Source organism: Macrotis lagotis, chromosome X (assembly GCF_037893015.1).
Source record: "Macrotis lagotis isolate mMagLag1 chromosome X, bilby.v1.9.chrom.fasta, whole genome shotgun sequence".
NCBI classification, from domain to species: Eukaryota; Metazoa; Chordata; class Mammalia; order Peramelemorphia; family Peramelidae; genus Macrotis; species Macrotis lagotis.
In genome coordinates, this window is record NC_133666.1 from 142,226,145 (window position 1) to 142,241,241 (window position 15,097).

Below are 15,097 nucleotides of genomic sequence, written 5' to 3' on the forward strand. Positions count from 1 at the left end.
TCAGAAAATGACAAATTATCACTGTCTATCTTGTGCTGTATTTTTATTTATTATGAACAATATTTCCCAATTAACGGTTAATTTTTTTTTAGCAGGTTAATCTTGGTTGGGGAAATCTGGCTTAGTCTCTCAAATTCAATAGAGTGAGCATTTTAAAATAGAAACACATGAATATTCTATTAAAAATAACTGGTCACAGAAAGGACAATGATCAATGTTGGAAGGGATGTGGGAAATCTGGGACACTAATGCATTGTTGGTGGAACTGTGAACTGATTCAACCTTTCTGGAGAGCAATTTGAAATTATGGCCAAAGGGCAACAAAAATATGCATACCCTTTCATCCAGCAATACCACTACTGGGTCTATACCCTGAAGAGATGAGGAAAAAGGATAAAAACATCACTTGTACAAAAATATTCATAGCAGCCCTATTTGTGGTGGCAAAGAATTGGAAATTAAGTAAATGTCCTTCAGTTGGGGAATAGCTTAGCAAACTGTGGTATATGTATGTCATGGAACACTATTGTTCTATTAGAAACCAGAAGGGATGGGAATTCAGGGAAGCCTGGAAGGATTTGCATGAATTGATGCTGAGTGAGATGAGCAGAACCAGAAAAACATTGTACACCCTAACAGCAACATGGGGGTGATGATCAACCTTGATGGACCTGCTCATTTCATCAGTGCAGCAACCAGGGACAATTTTGGGGTATCTGCAATAGAGAATACATCTATATCCAGAGAAAGAACAGTGGAGTTTGAACAAAGACCAAAGACCTTTAATTTAGGGGGAAAAACCCATTATCTTATTATGTAATTTTGATATCTCTTATACTTTATTTTTCTTCCTTAAGGATATGATCTCTCTCTCATCACATTCAACTTAGATCAGTGTATACCATGGAAACAATGTAAAGACTAACATTCTGCCTTCTGTGGGGGTGGGGAAGCAAGAATGGGAGAAAAATTGTAAAACTCAAAATAAATAAAATCTTTCTTAAAAAAAACTGGTCACAAAAATGCTAGGAAAATATGGTAAGAGGAATAACCTCAAATAAATAAGTCAATTAAGAGATAAATTAATTAATTAAAAAGATGATACTTTAGGAAATTACCTTTTGATACTGTTCTTCATTCATTTGCAGGGCAAGCAAAAAGTCAGCATGCTGGGGGAAAAAAGAATAGACTATAACAAACACAATCCACAAAAGGATACAATGAGCTATTTGTCATTTACTTCAATTAAATATTAGCCAGGGTTATTTAAAAAAATTATTGCTGAAGTTAATTTTAAAAAACTACTCTTCTCTATAATGTTTATGCTGGCTTCTTAGGACAATTCAGCTAGAAATCAATCTGAAATTAAGTCCAAAGAATTGCCAAATAAATGGTGAAAATCTGTAAATTATAAAAAGCCTTGACTTTGAAGTCAGGGGGCTCAAGTTCAAATCTAGAAGTGCCTGGTTGATAATAGTTAAATTAAGTTTGTAGTAGACACAGTCAGCATGGTTGGATATCCCTCATGAAGAAGGCAGATGGTAGGAGGTGGTAGGAAAAGGAGGCCAAAAATTTAAGAGTAGAGAATAATGTAAAGAATGAGAGGTAAAGAGAATGTAGGCAGTGCATGAATGCACTTAGACAATCTTGAACTTCACCTTCCATTGTACCTCAATTTCTTTATCTGCAACATGAGGAAGCTGGACTAACTCATTTCTAATGAAAAAACTTTTTTTTAATCACTAAGTGATCTTCCAATTGGCAAAAATGTGAGTAATTGCTTAAAAATGAAGAACATTTTTAACGATGGCTCTAATTGGAAGAATTGGTTTGAATACTAAATCATAAAAAAAGGAGATAATCTGTGAGATTTCAATTAAGGATCAGACTCTTTTGTTCCTCCCAATTCAAGTAAAATTGGTAAGACTGGCAAAAATTTCTTAGTTAAAATTTAAAAAAGAATTCATATTTAGAGTTTCTCATTAGAAAATTTAAAGACTTCAATTCAGAAAACAAAGATACATTCTTTCTCCCTTGTTATACATTGTGAAATGGAGACAAGTATACAACAACTAAACTTAATGATTAAGTAAATCAGCAGAAACATGATTGCATAAGGCAGACCAGTCCAAGATAAAGTCAGATTTAGTGATTAAAACATGCCTGACAACATATAGAAGCCATCTCTTCCAAAAGTTGGCAACAATGGGCAAAGCCCCTATTAGATGGAAAAAAGTGTCTACAAATATTTAATTTCCTGACTTCCCTATACTATACCTAAGACACATAGGCAATCATACACTTGATCTTTCCATCACTTACAAACATTCCATTCCCCCCTGTTGATGATTCAAAAATATTTTTATCTGATTACAATCTTATATCAATGTCTATATTACTATATCTTTAACTTTGTTCTTCATCTTCATAGAGACCACCAATCCTCTCCCTCAATATTTTCCCAAGAAATTGCTTGTGCACTTAGTCACATTCTTTTCCCCTCTTAATCTCTACACTAATTCTCTACTCTTAAATTTTGGGGCTCCTTTTTCCACTGCCATTCCAATGCCTCCTACCATCTGCCCTCTTCATGGAGGATGTCCAACCATACTGATTGTGTCCATTACAAATGTTACTAAATATTATCAACTAGACATTCAGGCAGTACAGAAATCCATTTACTTTCTAATTCTCTAGTCTTATCTCTTCAAGTCTCTCATGCCTTTCTCTTCACCCAACTTCCTAGCTGAGAACATTACCTCGTTAGAAAAAAAGATGATACCTTCTCAAAGCTCCCTCTTCTACACTTCACATTAGTCAGACATCTTCTCTGCACCCCTCTATCTTCTCTACTTCCAAGACAGGCCTTCTTGTCAAGTTTAATTCCTCCCACAAGCATCCTGATCTCATCTCCTCTAGCATCTTACCGCCCCCTATTCTGTCTTATCTTCAATCTTCAATTTGCTACCCACAAATATACCCATGTTTCTCCCATTCTCAAAAAAACCCCTCCTTATCCAGTCTTATGATCCCCAGACATCTCTCCTTCCCTTTTCTATTAAACTGCTGGAAAAAGTCATGCATATTTAGTGACTGCACTTTCTCTCTTCAATTTCTTCTGAACCTACTGAATTCTGGCTTCTATCCTCATCATTCAACAGAAACTGTTTTCCTCCAATTTATTAATGATTTTTGAATGTGCCAGATCTAATGATGGTCTTTTTGAATCTTTATCCTTCTTGACCTCTCTGCAGATAAGACACTGCTGATTTGGATACTCTCTTCTTTGGATTTTTGTGAAATTGTTCTTTTCAGTTCTCCTTCTTAACAGATTTGATAAAAATCTTTGCTGGATCTTCACTTTTGTCTTGCTCTCTAAATAAGTGTCCCTGCCAAAGCTCTGCTTTCTCTATGATATTCCCCTTGATGAATTCAGATCTGTATGTCCAACTCTAGTTTTCTTTTCTGAGCTCTATTCTCAAATCTCCAATTGACAATTAGTTCCTTAAAACTAGAAGTTACAGAGATAATTTAACATATCCAAAAATGGATGTATTCTTCTTTCCTCAAATCCTCCTTTCCTCTTTAAAACTTCCCCATTTCTGGCAAAAGAATTATTTTTCTAGTCTCCCAGATTTGTCTATCTCTGCATTATCATAGGCTCCTCATTTTCATTCATATCTAATTTTGTTCTATCTACCTCTATAACATCTATAGAATATGAACTCTTCTCTCTATTCACATATCTACTAGCTGAGTTCAGACCTAGATTATTAACAGTCTCCTAATTGTTTTTCTTGAAAGTTTCAAGTTTCTTTCCACTACACACTTGCTGCCTAAGTGGTTTTCCTTAAACACAAATCTGACTATCTTATTCCCCTAACTGATTTGCTCAAATAAACTTTTGTTGAGTTGTTAGGTTCTTATAATCTAGCTAACCTATTTTTTTTCAACTTTAAGGGACCTTATTGGCCATTTTGATTCTGTGATCCAGTCAACTGGACTGCATGGTCACTGCCCATGCCTACAATGCACACCCTACTTTCTTCGCAACTACTGGGTTACTCTCATGTACCAGTTTCTACATTAATTTTCACCCTGCCTTCCCCATGACTCATATCCTTGATTTCAAACTAACTTGTATTCTACAACTTTGCACTTAATCTTTTCATTCTCTATGCATGTACTTTATATGTGTCTGTGTATATATATTCTTCTGTATGTACCAGAAAAGAACACACACACAGGGGAGGGGAGGGGAGGGGAGGGGAGGGGAGGGGAGGGGAGGGGAGGGGAGGGGAGAGGAGAGTTGAAGAGAGGAGAGAATACAAGATTTCTCATTAAGGTAGAGTGGGGGGTTAGAATGACCAGTTCGATTGAGAAGGTACTGTAATATTACTTGAATAAGAGCTATTAAATGAATGAAATGTCAATGAAAAAAATCTGAAGAAATATATTAGTCAACATTTGTAAATTCCCACATAAAACAAAATACAAAGAACAGGGACAAGGAAGGAATTCTTCTCACCTTAGCCCAATGTTAGGGCACAGAGCTAATGCTTAATAAAATCTAGATGGTTGATACACTAGTTAATAGGCTTTAAGAGACAAAGAAATTCAATGAAATTCTCTGAAATAGAAAATCAAGACTGAGGAAGCTAGGTAGTGAAATGGGTAGAGCACTAGCACTGGAGTCAGGAGGACCTAATTCAAATTTATCCTCAAACACTTGATACTAACCAGTTGTGTGACCTTAGACAAGTCACTTAACCCAGCTGTCACACACACCCCCCCCAAAGAAGAGGAAAATCAAGGGAATTGAATTGAGATCATTGATAAATTTATCAAACTTTATTTTTCAGCTGCCATTTAAGATAGCATCTTTTCATAATACTCCAGTGTGCTGACCATGTATGTGTAATAATCAGAACAAATTTTGAAAAGAAATAATATAATTTCTTTAACAAACAGGATATGAATAGCTTTGTCATAGATTTTAAGGCCAATATTAAAAGGCATCTTGCTAAGAGAACAAAATCAAAAAAGTATTAAAAAGTTAAAGTTGAAAAAAACCCTAAGAAATAATTGAGACCAGTTGCCTCACTACCAATAAGACTAGGTCCACAGATATGAAGTGAATAATAGGAGGTCATAATGGTTTTTAGTGACGGAAATGGGACAAATTCTTAGGCTTCTGACTTCTATTCCAATGTTCCATATCCCAACCACCACAAAGGACTACAAACTGGAACCTTGTAGCCAGAATTGCTTTTCTGAGGAAAGGGAATATAAATGAAATTTGGATAGTGTCACTTTTAACTCCTAGTAAATAAAACTCATTCTCATTCCTTGTGATAAGAATTTATAATAAATGAAAAAGATATCCTGCATAATCCTGCATAATCTTCTCATCTGTGTACTGAAAATAAAAATCTGAGACAAAAGTCAACTTTCTTATTACCATAACAGTATATGTGAATGTCAATTCCTTGTATACACAAAAAGAATATTTTTCTTTGAGCTTAAGGCTAAGGGTACATAAGAACTAAAATTGAAGATGTGAAAAATTTAAAAAGGGGAAGGAGGATCCAGTAGTGACAAATAATCATCTCCATGATTCAAAATGTTATCAGGTGATAATCTCACCACTCTTCTAGTTTCCCTAATCGTCCCGTTTCCAGAATTACTTCTCTAAAAGGAAGAAAAATGATAGAATCACAGAACTATAAGGAATATTAGAGACTGTCTAGTTCAACTCTTTGCTTTATTAAGAACTGAGGCAAAGAAAGGAAGAGACTTGTTATTATGGAACCTGCCAGATAAAAAAACTTTGTTTACAATCTGGATTTCTGCTCCCTCCTTCCTCTCAAGTCGAGCACACTTTTATTTAATTAGCACATACTACCATGTGTGGTAAGGCACACCAGTATGAACCTTCCCACAGCCTGAGCACTGAACAAGTTCTTATAAAATACACCCCTCCTCATACCCTTAATCCTGCTCCCTACCCCAAACTCCAACATAAAAGAATTCACCTCAGCCATCTCCTTGACTTTCTTCTCATAAAATTCTTGCTCTTTTCTCACAGGTGGAAGAAGTGAACGTCTCTCATAGGACCTCCAGTGTCGACGTTTATTTTCCAGAAAGAACATCCGCTTTTCTATTTTTACATCACCTAAATAATATAAAACAATGAAAACTCCAGCAAACAATATAATGCCAAGATATCCAATTCCCTCCACAGTTTGACCTACTCACTCATGATGGTTCTAGTCAGACTACCCACTACTACAGATACCATTTGTTTCAGTTCATCTATAATGCATACACTTTGCACTACTGTACCTATTCACAAATATCACCTCCTCCATGAATCCTTCCCCATTGAACATTTTCTGATCTGAGAGGGAAGTTATCTCTAAGGTCTCTTCCAATTCTAGTATTCCACACCTTTATAAAGAGTTTTTTAAATTCTGATTTTCTTTAAAAGAATTATTCATTTCAGTATATTTGAAATCAAAAGTCTGGATAGTAACAGACAAGGGATCAATTATAAAAAAGGAAAAAGGCCCAATAGGAGAAAATATGTCCAAATATAACAGTGTTTGGAGAAAAAGTTTCTGAGAAGAAGGTCTCCTATCTCCATTCTGGTCCCCCTGTCCTCTTTCAGGAAACTTGCAACTTAAGTTAAGTTTCCCATAAATTTCATCAATTTTACATCTTGCAGATGTTATGAACTTGAGATCTTTCACTTAATAATTTCCATTGTATTTCACCCACAAGAATGAAAACAAACAAGGAGGCATTTAATAAGCATGTGTTTTGTCTGTAAAGCAGGATTTCAAAACTAAAAAATTGCAAAAGCTGGATTCTCTCAGGTTCTCAAGTAATTCCTTAGTAATGATGGCTTGTCCATATAAATTTTTAGCTTGGTATATACTATGAGCTCATGGAAGACAATGGAAGCCAATTTTTTTCTGCACTGAAGAGGTGAACCCAACAGTATCTATTTATATGTGGTTTTCTACCCCACAAACGGTTCATTTTCTTGTCACTACATACTTCAGGAATAAAAAATAGGAAATAATTTAAATTCCTCAAATTTTGATGTGCCCTCAAAACAACTGCTGTATGTCAGTCTTTGTCCTTGAAACTGGTTTAAGAACAAAAGCCAGGGCTCTTATTCAGGTATATTTGCTAAAGCACCTCACAAAATAGCTACATTTACTTGACTGCTGTGGTTAAGTGGATAAGTTCTGCTGAATGGCTTCATACAAGGTAGGAACACTCACACACAGTTTTCCATTTACCTTGTTCAAATTTGAAATCTATGTAAGAATACTGATTCATTTCTTTCCTCTTTTTTCTCTTTCCACTGGCTTCTGGTAATAGCTCCTGCCATTTTTTAATGGCATCAGAAAAGGCCTAAAATTAAAAAATGGCAAAGGTTACTAAACTTAGTCAACTTTCAAATATTCATAGCAATTGGACTGGGAGAGGGGTAAGGGTAAGGATGAATATGGAAAAATTTAAATGCACATAATCCAGAATACTCATTTTGACCAAATTTCTTACTATGACTACTAAATAGCAATATAAAAGATATAGTTTGATCAGTCATCTTCCCAACTATCCTAAAATGTTAACAAAGCAGAGAACTAACCAAAATGAAATTTTAGCTACCTGGAAGGAGAGGAGGGGAAGAGAAGAAAGAGCAACAATAAAGATTTTGATAACTTAAAAAAATCAACAATTCACCCTCTATTCTCAAGAAATCAGAATAAGGTTCTATCATAAGGAACTCAATGGGATATAAATTCTAATTTAAAGTAGAATATTGCCATAACAAAATTGTCAGAAATTAAATCCTTAAATATTTAGAGCAAGAGGAAATAAGACTGGCATCCAATTCTCTGTATCAGATACAAAAGCAAAAATGAAGTTATTTTAAATGAAGGAGAAGATATAAGGCATATGCCTTAAATTCTATCCCTTTTCCCTCCTCTTAGCACCTAGATTATATATTGGATTAGCATGTGCTATGAGGTTAATTTCAGGGCCAAAACTTTGGTCTTAAGCAATAATAGGAGATATGTAGTTTGTCTTGGTTATTTTCCCATTTCTTTTATAAACAACTACTCTTCTCCATCCAGCACTCATTCATTTCCCTTGAAGCCTATGAAAAAGCAGTATGGTCTATTGGATATGCAATCAGAGGATATGGAGGAGTTAAAATCCTGGCTGTGCTATTTACTAATTGACCATATGGAAATTCCAGTTAATTTAAATGGGTCTCATTTTCCTCATCTGTAGAAAGTGACCCCATCAATGTCCTATTTTTATCTTAAATGATTACAAGTGCTCCCCACTCTGGTATGAGCTAATAATTATACCTTAATTAAACGTGTGACTATCCCAGGAGATCTTGTCTTCTTCTTTTTGGGGGGGTGGGGGGGTTTGCAAGGCAAGTGGTTAAGTGACTTGCCCAAGGTCACACAGCTAGTTAATTATTAAGTGTCTGAGACAGGATTTGAACTCAGGTCCTCCTGACTCCAATTCTTAATTCTAATTCTAATCCTTTCAGACATCCAGTTACAGTGCTCTATCCAGCTGTACTGAGTACCTTTCTTCTAAAAGGACACTTCCTTCCCCTCTAGATAGGGCGCACTTATTTAATGAGAGTGGGGGAAGGAAAAGTCAATATCATCATCTTCAGCATCATGAAGTTTTTTCCACTTTCAAATTTTTAAACAGATGAATGGCATGTAGAAATATCTAAATTTACAAAATAATACTGAAGAGTTTACAAAGCATTTTGACACTTCATCTGATAAACTTCATTCTGATTCCAATGTGTTGGCAGGGCAGGTGGTCTCATTTTAATTAAACAAGTAAAAAATTAGGTGACTTACTCAAATCATCCCTATCATTAAATAGAAAATATAGAATTAGAACGCAGGACTTCTGACTCCAAGTTCAAGATCTCTTGCCTCTTTACTTCACACCACTAAAAAACTATGGAAAAAGCTACCTGGGTTTCAATTACACAATACCTTTTTTTTTGGTTTCCCTTTTAAAATACTGCAGTGGGGGGGGGGGTGGAGAAATAGGTAGTGCAATGGTTAGAGCACCGGTCCTGGACCTTAGTTCAAATTTGAACTCAGAAATATATTAGCTGGTGAACCTAGGCAAGTCTCTTAACTCCAACTGCCTTAAAAAAAATTGGGGAAAAAATTTTGTATCAATTACAAAATTAAAATTACGATTGTTAATGAAATTATTAACAATTTAGCCAAATTGCTACTCAGTCAGAAAAATGTTTATACAAAACACTAAGAACAACAGATCCTTTCCTCTTCCCATCCACTGACATTTCTTTATCTATTTTGACTAAATGTCAGTAGGTGGGAGAGGAGAGGATCTGTTATTCAAGGACATATTGAAACTAAGACCTAACATTACCTTATGCTGATACAGGTTTAACTTTAAATAGACTCACAGGGAAGTCTTGGTATTGCTGTCACAACAAGAACTGGGGGTAGGAAGGGTACCCTTTTGTTTACAATTAATTTGTTTACAATTAGTTTCAATTGTAATTTAGCTATTTGTAATGAGTAATTTCTTCCTTTTTCCCATTTCAATGTCAACATTTTAAGTAAATGTTGAGGTTATGTTTCAAGAGAATTTTCCATCTTGCTATTGTATTATCTGTCAAATGTTGAAATTGAATCATTCTTTTGGCTTGTCTACATACATACATACATCAAACAGTCCTTAAGAAGGGGCTATAGGTAGTTAAACTCAGATATTTACAGTGAACTAGATGCACTTCGCTTCTCCCTCTTAACTACTTCACTTGGTAATCACATCAAATTCCAAGATTTAAAGATGATCTATATGTTAATAATTCTCACATCTACATGACTCAGATTCTCTGCTGATCTCCAATCTCACATCTACAGTTCCTTTCAGACATCTCAATCTAGATGTTCAGAAGATATCTTAAACATTTCCAAAACATCACTAATATCTTTCCCCTTAATCAGGCCTATCCCCTACCAACTTCAACCTCACAGCAGGCCCTCATCATCACATGCCTAACCCACATACCATGAATCCTTTGACTTCAATTCATCTTACAGAATCAGCCTCCAAAGTGATTTTCCTAAAATGAAGCACAGGGACACAAGTCCAAACACAAATGCAGACACAGACAGACACACACAAGCACACCACTCACATTTTCTCTCTCATTCTCTCTCATTCTCTCTCTCTCTCTCTCTCTCTCTCTCTCTCTCTCTCTCTCTCTCTCTCTCTCTCTCTCTCTCAATATGCTTGACTGGTTCCCAATCATCTCCAGTATCAAATACAAAATCCTGCATAGCATTCAAAGCCTCCTTTGACTTTCCACCATACCTGGAATGTCTTCCTAACTCATCTCCCTCTCCTGGCTTCCCTGGCTAAAGTTAAGTCCCAACTAAAATTCCAACCTTTACATTAAGTCTTTCCCAACTGTTCTTAATTCTAGTACCTTCCCTCTTTTAATTATTTCCTATAAAGAATTTATACATATTTGTTTGTTGTCTTCTCCCTTAGACTATGCTCCTTGAGGGCAGAGACTTGTCTTTACCCCCTTTTTGTAACCCCCAGAGTTTAGCAACTGCCAGGCACACAGTGAATGCTTAAATAAATGTTTACTGATGACTTTTAGGGCAAATGGGGCAATGGTTAAACTTTCCTAGACAACAGTTTACTTGAATGGTATACAGAACTGAAAACAATGTACCTGAGTATCTTAATGACGAGGTTCTTTTCTTTTTTTTTTTTAAGGTTTTTGCAAGGCAAATGGGGTTAAGTGGCTTGCCCAAGGCCATACATCTAGGTAATTATTAAATGTTTGAGACCGGCTTTGAACCCAGGTACTCCTGACTCCAGGGCCGGTGCTTTAACCACTGCACCACCCCCCCAATGACAAGTTTCTGACAATATTTTATATTGGGTTACTATCCTCTCATTTTATTGTCATTATTAAGTAAGCTAATCCCTGAGTACTATGAAAAAATCAATAGAGGGTGCAACCAAGACAAAAACCAAGGTCCTACATATACTCAGTTATAACTCAGTTATAACTCAAATAGCAAATCATGTCATTGGGCTACTTGGGTCCATTACAAATTTGGGTCACCTACTCTCAACTGATCTATCTATATAAATGTTCTTGTTCCCTAGTAGAATGTCAGCTCCTTGAAGGTAGGACTTGTTTTTGTCTTTGGATCCTCAGCTTAGGGGACTTGCACAAATAGATAGTTCTTGGGAAAACAGAGGAGGGTGCCCATTGACTAGGAAAGAGCTGAGGAAATTACAATATGTGGATATAGTGCAATATTATTGTGCTGTTGAGAAAAGAATTCAGAGAAAGGTGAGAAGATTTTTATGTGCTAATACAAGAACTGAACCAGGAAAATAATATGCATAATGATTATAGCAATAAAAATACAATAAAATGAACCTGAATGTTTTGCCCCAGAAGAGAACAGGAAATGGGATCACAGGTATGGAAAGTGTCAAGACAAACATTTATGAAGTCATTTCTATAATATTAGAAATATGTGGGATGCAATAGCAATACATTGTAAATTCCTGCTCCAGAAGAACTTTTAATTTCATTACAGCTAAAATCATTCATTCAAGAGATATCAGCAGTTGCAATGGATTAGCTTTTCTGAACAAATGCTTAATTACAATTGTCAACTGTTAAAAGGAGATTATGGTTTTAAGTCATCTGAAAAAAAACATTTTTTATAATTATTCATTTAAGACTAAGTTTTTAGTTTTGGTTTGGGCAATGGGGAACATACTTTTAGTTTTTTTTTGGGCAGTGGGAACATACCACTTATCCCTCAAACAAGATTATTAACTCTACTTTTACATGACTGAGATGTCAAACCATTAGTCAAATCCTGAAGATATTTCATTAAATCATAGAATATGTCATCCATAGTCCTTATTATATAGATGAGGAAACTGAGGCCCATTAAAAATGAAGAAACTTGACCAAAGTCATAAAAGCAGCTGCTGAGCTGAACCTAACTGGAAATGTGCCATGGCAACGCAGGTAAGACTCAAAATTTAACAAATCTAGAAGGCTTTTTATGGGTGAATGAATTAAATGTTTAACCAAATATAATAGGTGAATGATATTATAAATATTCAAATGGCCCTTAGAAGAAAAAAGATTCCCCACCCCTGGACTACAGCTTCCGGTCCAGAGCTCTTCCTATTCAGTATTGATCACCACTCCAAGTAGGCTTTCCAAACTATACATTCATTGTCACTCAAATAGCTATATCCCAATAGTTCAGTTGCAGCAAAGTACATGGAGATGAAATTATAAGATTTAAAGAAATAAAATATTAGTTTACTTGTAATTTTCAGTCTTTTCCTATTGTTCCAAAAGATGCTACTTTGTAAAGGTTTCCTGTATATATACCCCAGTATACATCTCCACACCCCGGAATGAGAAATATAACACCACAGTTTGCCATTAAGAAATATGATTACAAAGTTAAAGAGTGAGCTTCAACTTTACTAAATTAGCAGGCAGAGATGATAGATCTCTGAGGAAGGAAGGTCATCACTTTGGAAAAAGTCTGATGTTAAAAGGGAATAGAGTACTATATACTTTGTATCTGTATTCCCAGTGCCTAATGCATAGGTGCTTAACCAAGAAAGTAAAGATAGAGAAAATGCACATAGTACATTTAGCTGTACACAGTTCATTTAAAAGTTTTTATTTCAAATCTTAAGGCTTTAGTTTGCTTTTGCAGTTTATAAGTTGTTTCACTTAGCACTTAAGATAGTAGATCTCAAAAGCAATAACAAAAAAATTAAAAGGCTTAAAAACTGTAATTTGCAATGCAATCATCAAGAATCTTTCCCTAAAGTATGACTTTTTTGTTTTGGCACAAAAAAAATAAGATGAAATAAAAAAATGACATGATTTATATAGACTCTTCACAATTGTGAGTTTTGCCCGTTTTTTGCAGAGCTCTTAGATGGTTAATGTGCAATTCAAATTAAATCAATATATACTTAAATTAATACCTACTTAAATCATGTTGGAATCTCTTTCATATTTCACATCGGAAGCATGAAATCCTAGACTCAATCCAGAAAGGTTTAAGTGACCAGAAGACTATGTATTCTATCTAAGAATAGCATAATAATGAAGTTCCAAAGCAGTTTTAAATGGTACAATGTAAAACTGGACTCTTGGGTCTTGTTTATGTTCCTTTTTGAAGTATTAACTCCATATCATAAATCAATCTTGAATTCCTTACCCTCTTGTCCTTGTCAAGCACCAAATCTGGAAGACCCCTTTGTCAATCTGTCTTTTCTGATCCTACTTATAAGCTTCTGAATGACCCAGGTGCAAATCATATCATTGTGCTGCCTGGGTCTGCTACAAATCTGGGTCACCTATTCTCAAATGATCTATCTATATAAATGTTCCAATTCCCTAGTAGAATGTCAACTCCTTGAAGGTAGAACTTGTTTTTGTCTTTGGATCCTCAGTTTAGGGGACTTACACAAATAGACAGTTCTTGCTTTATATAAATTTACGCTACACAAATTCAACTTTATGTAAAAAATTCTGAAAGAAAACTTCATTGCAAAAAAACACCTGCGATTACCTTTACTGTTAAGTATTATCTACTCTCCACACCTATCTCTCTGGGGCTTCCCCCAAACACCATAAAACAAAACAAAATTTTAAAAAGCCACCTAAAAAACCCTCCAAGAAAGAACCATAACAAGCCACTACTGGAAGGGGGTTTAGCAGATGGGGGTTTTATTATAGACCTGCAGAGCCAAGAAAGATCTTTGCCCACCTAACTTCGTATCCAGCTCCCACTAGTCCCCACAGTAGGGCCCATGTTATCTGTCCTCATTCCCCATTTGTTGCTCATCCTCTCCTCTCTGTGTCTGGTCCCTATGTGACCAGTCTAGTCATGTTCCTCCTCATACTCTCACTTCTCTGTCCTTGGCCTCAGTATGTCCTTGAATTCTGTAGCCCCCTACTGGCCACAACCCTTTCCTTCCCAATGTCTGAAGGCAAATTCATATTACATAGAAATTTGTGGAATGGTATTTCTATAAAGCGAGAACTATCAGTAGTAGACATCTGAATTGAACAGTTTTTCAAAGAAATCAGTCATGAATGGTATATTAATCTCATACTTCACTGGAATCATACATACATACATTCTAGTACCTATTCTTCACTCAGATGTATTGCTTTTTTCATAATATATACAGAAAACAGGTTTATCTTATGAGCACATATAAAAAATAACCCTAATTTTCCCTTCCTTCCTCTCACCCACCTGTCCTTTCAAAGCAGTTTTTTCCAGCATGCCAACAGATGAGACAGGGAGTTTCTGGTCATTAGCTGCTTTACAATGCAGACTGGGAAAATTTCTATGAATTGAAGTTATACTTAAGGCTGCTAAGGCAGGTATGGGTAATAATTACCTCCCAGAAAAAAATCTAACTGATTTTAAGAAGAAATGTAAATAGAAGCAGAGCATATTGGCTAATGGAAATATACAACTAAGTGACTCTTCAAAGAGAATACCAGCGCCAATTCATACAATCACATCATAAAGCTACAATCAACTTGGAGATATCCTATGGTCAAATATACTCCTTTGGGTCATGGTCTCCTCCAGGCTTGAATAAGCATCTGATTCAAGGAAACAAAAGGAATCAACCAGAGAAATTCTACAGCCTTCTAATTAGATACAGCTCCAACAAGGGAGGGAGGAACTTCTTCAAGATTAGTCACAGTAGCAGCACATTAATAAGGAGTGGTGTCCTCTTCTACTAGGATTAATAATCCCAAAACACATCAATATCATAACTATTTAGGAGAAACATGAGGTGTATGTGTATGCCAAGTACAGAATACACCATGCAGAGACATACAGGACTGTTCTATACTATGAGGATCATTGCTAAATGTCAGTCTCAATGATTTTTTTTAATCCCTTTTATTCCTGTCACACAGAGTACCTAAGTCTTTTCTTAAAGAGCT

General features: G+C 35.5%; 1 protein-coding gene across 7 annotated transcripts in view; it reads right to left on the minus strand.

Annotated features, from left to right (window-relative positions):
- Positions 1–15,097, minus strand: part of RNF216 (ring finger protein 216) — a 221,284-nt gene that overhangs the window by 111,814 nt on the left and 94,373 nt on the right. For 6 of the 7 annotated variants that reach the window (XM_074202364.1, XM_074202363.1, XM_074202365.1 and 3 more), the window contains 3 exons: positions 7,311–7,425; positions 6,036–6,175; positions 1,119–1,169 (listed from right to left, as the gene is read on the minus strand). In XM_074202364.1, the coding sequence (XP_074058465.1) occupies positions 1,119–1,169; positions 6,036–6,175; positions 7,311–7,425 (306 nt within the window). The remainder of the gene's footprint in view (positions 1–1,118; positions 1,170–6,035; positions 6,176–7,310; positions 7,426–15,097) is intronic. The other variant, XM_074202366.1, reaches the window with a different exon arrangement.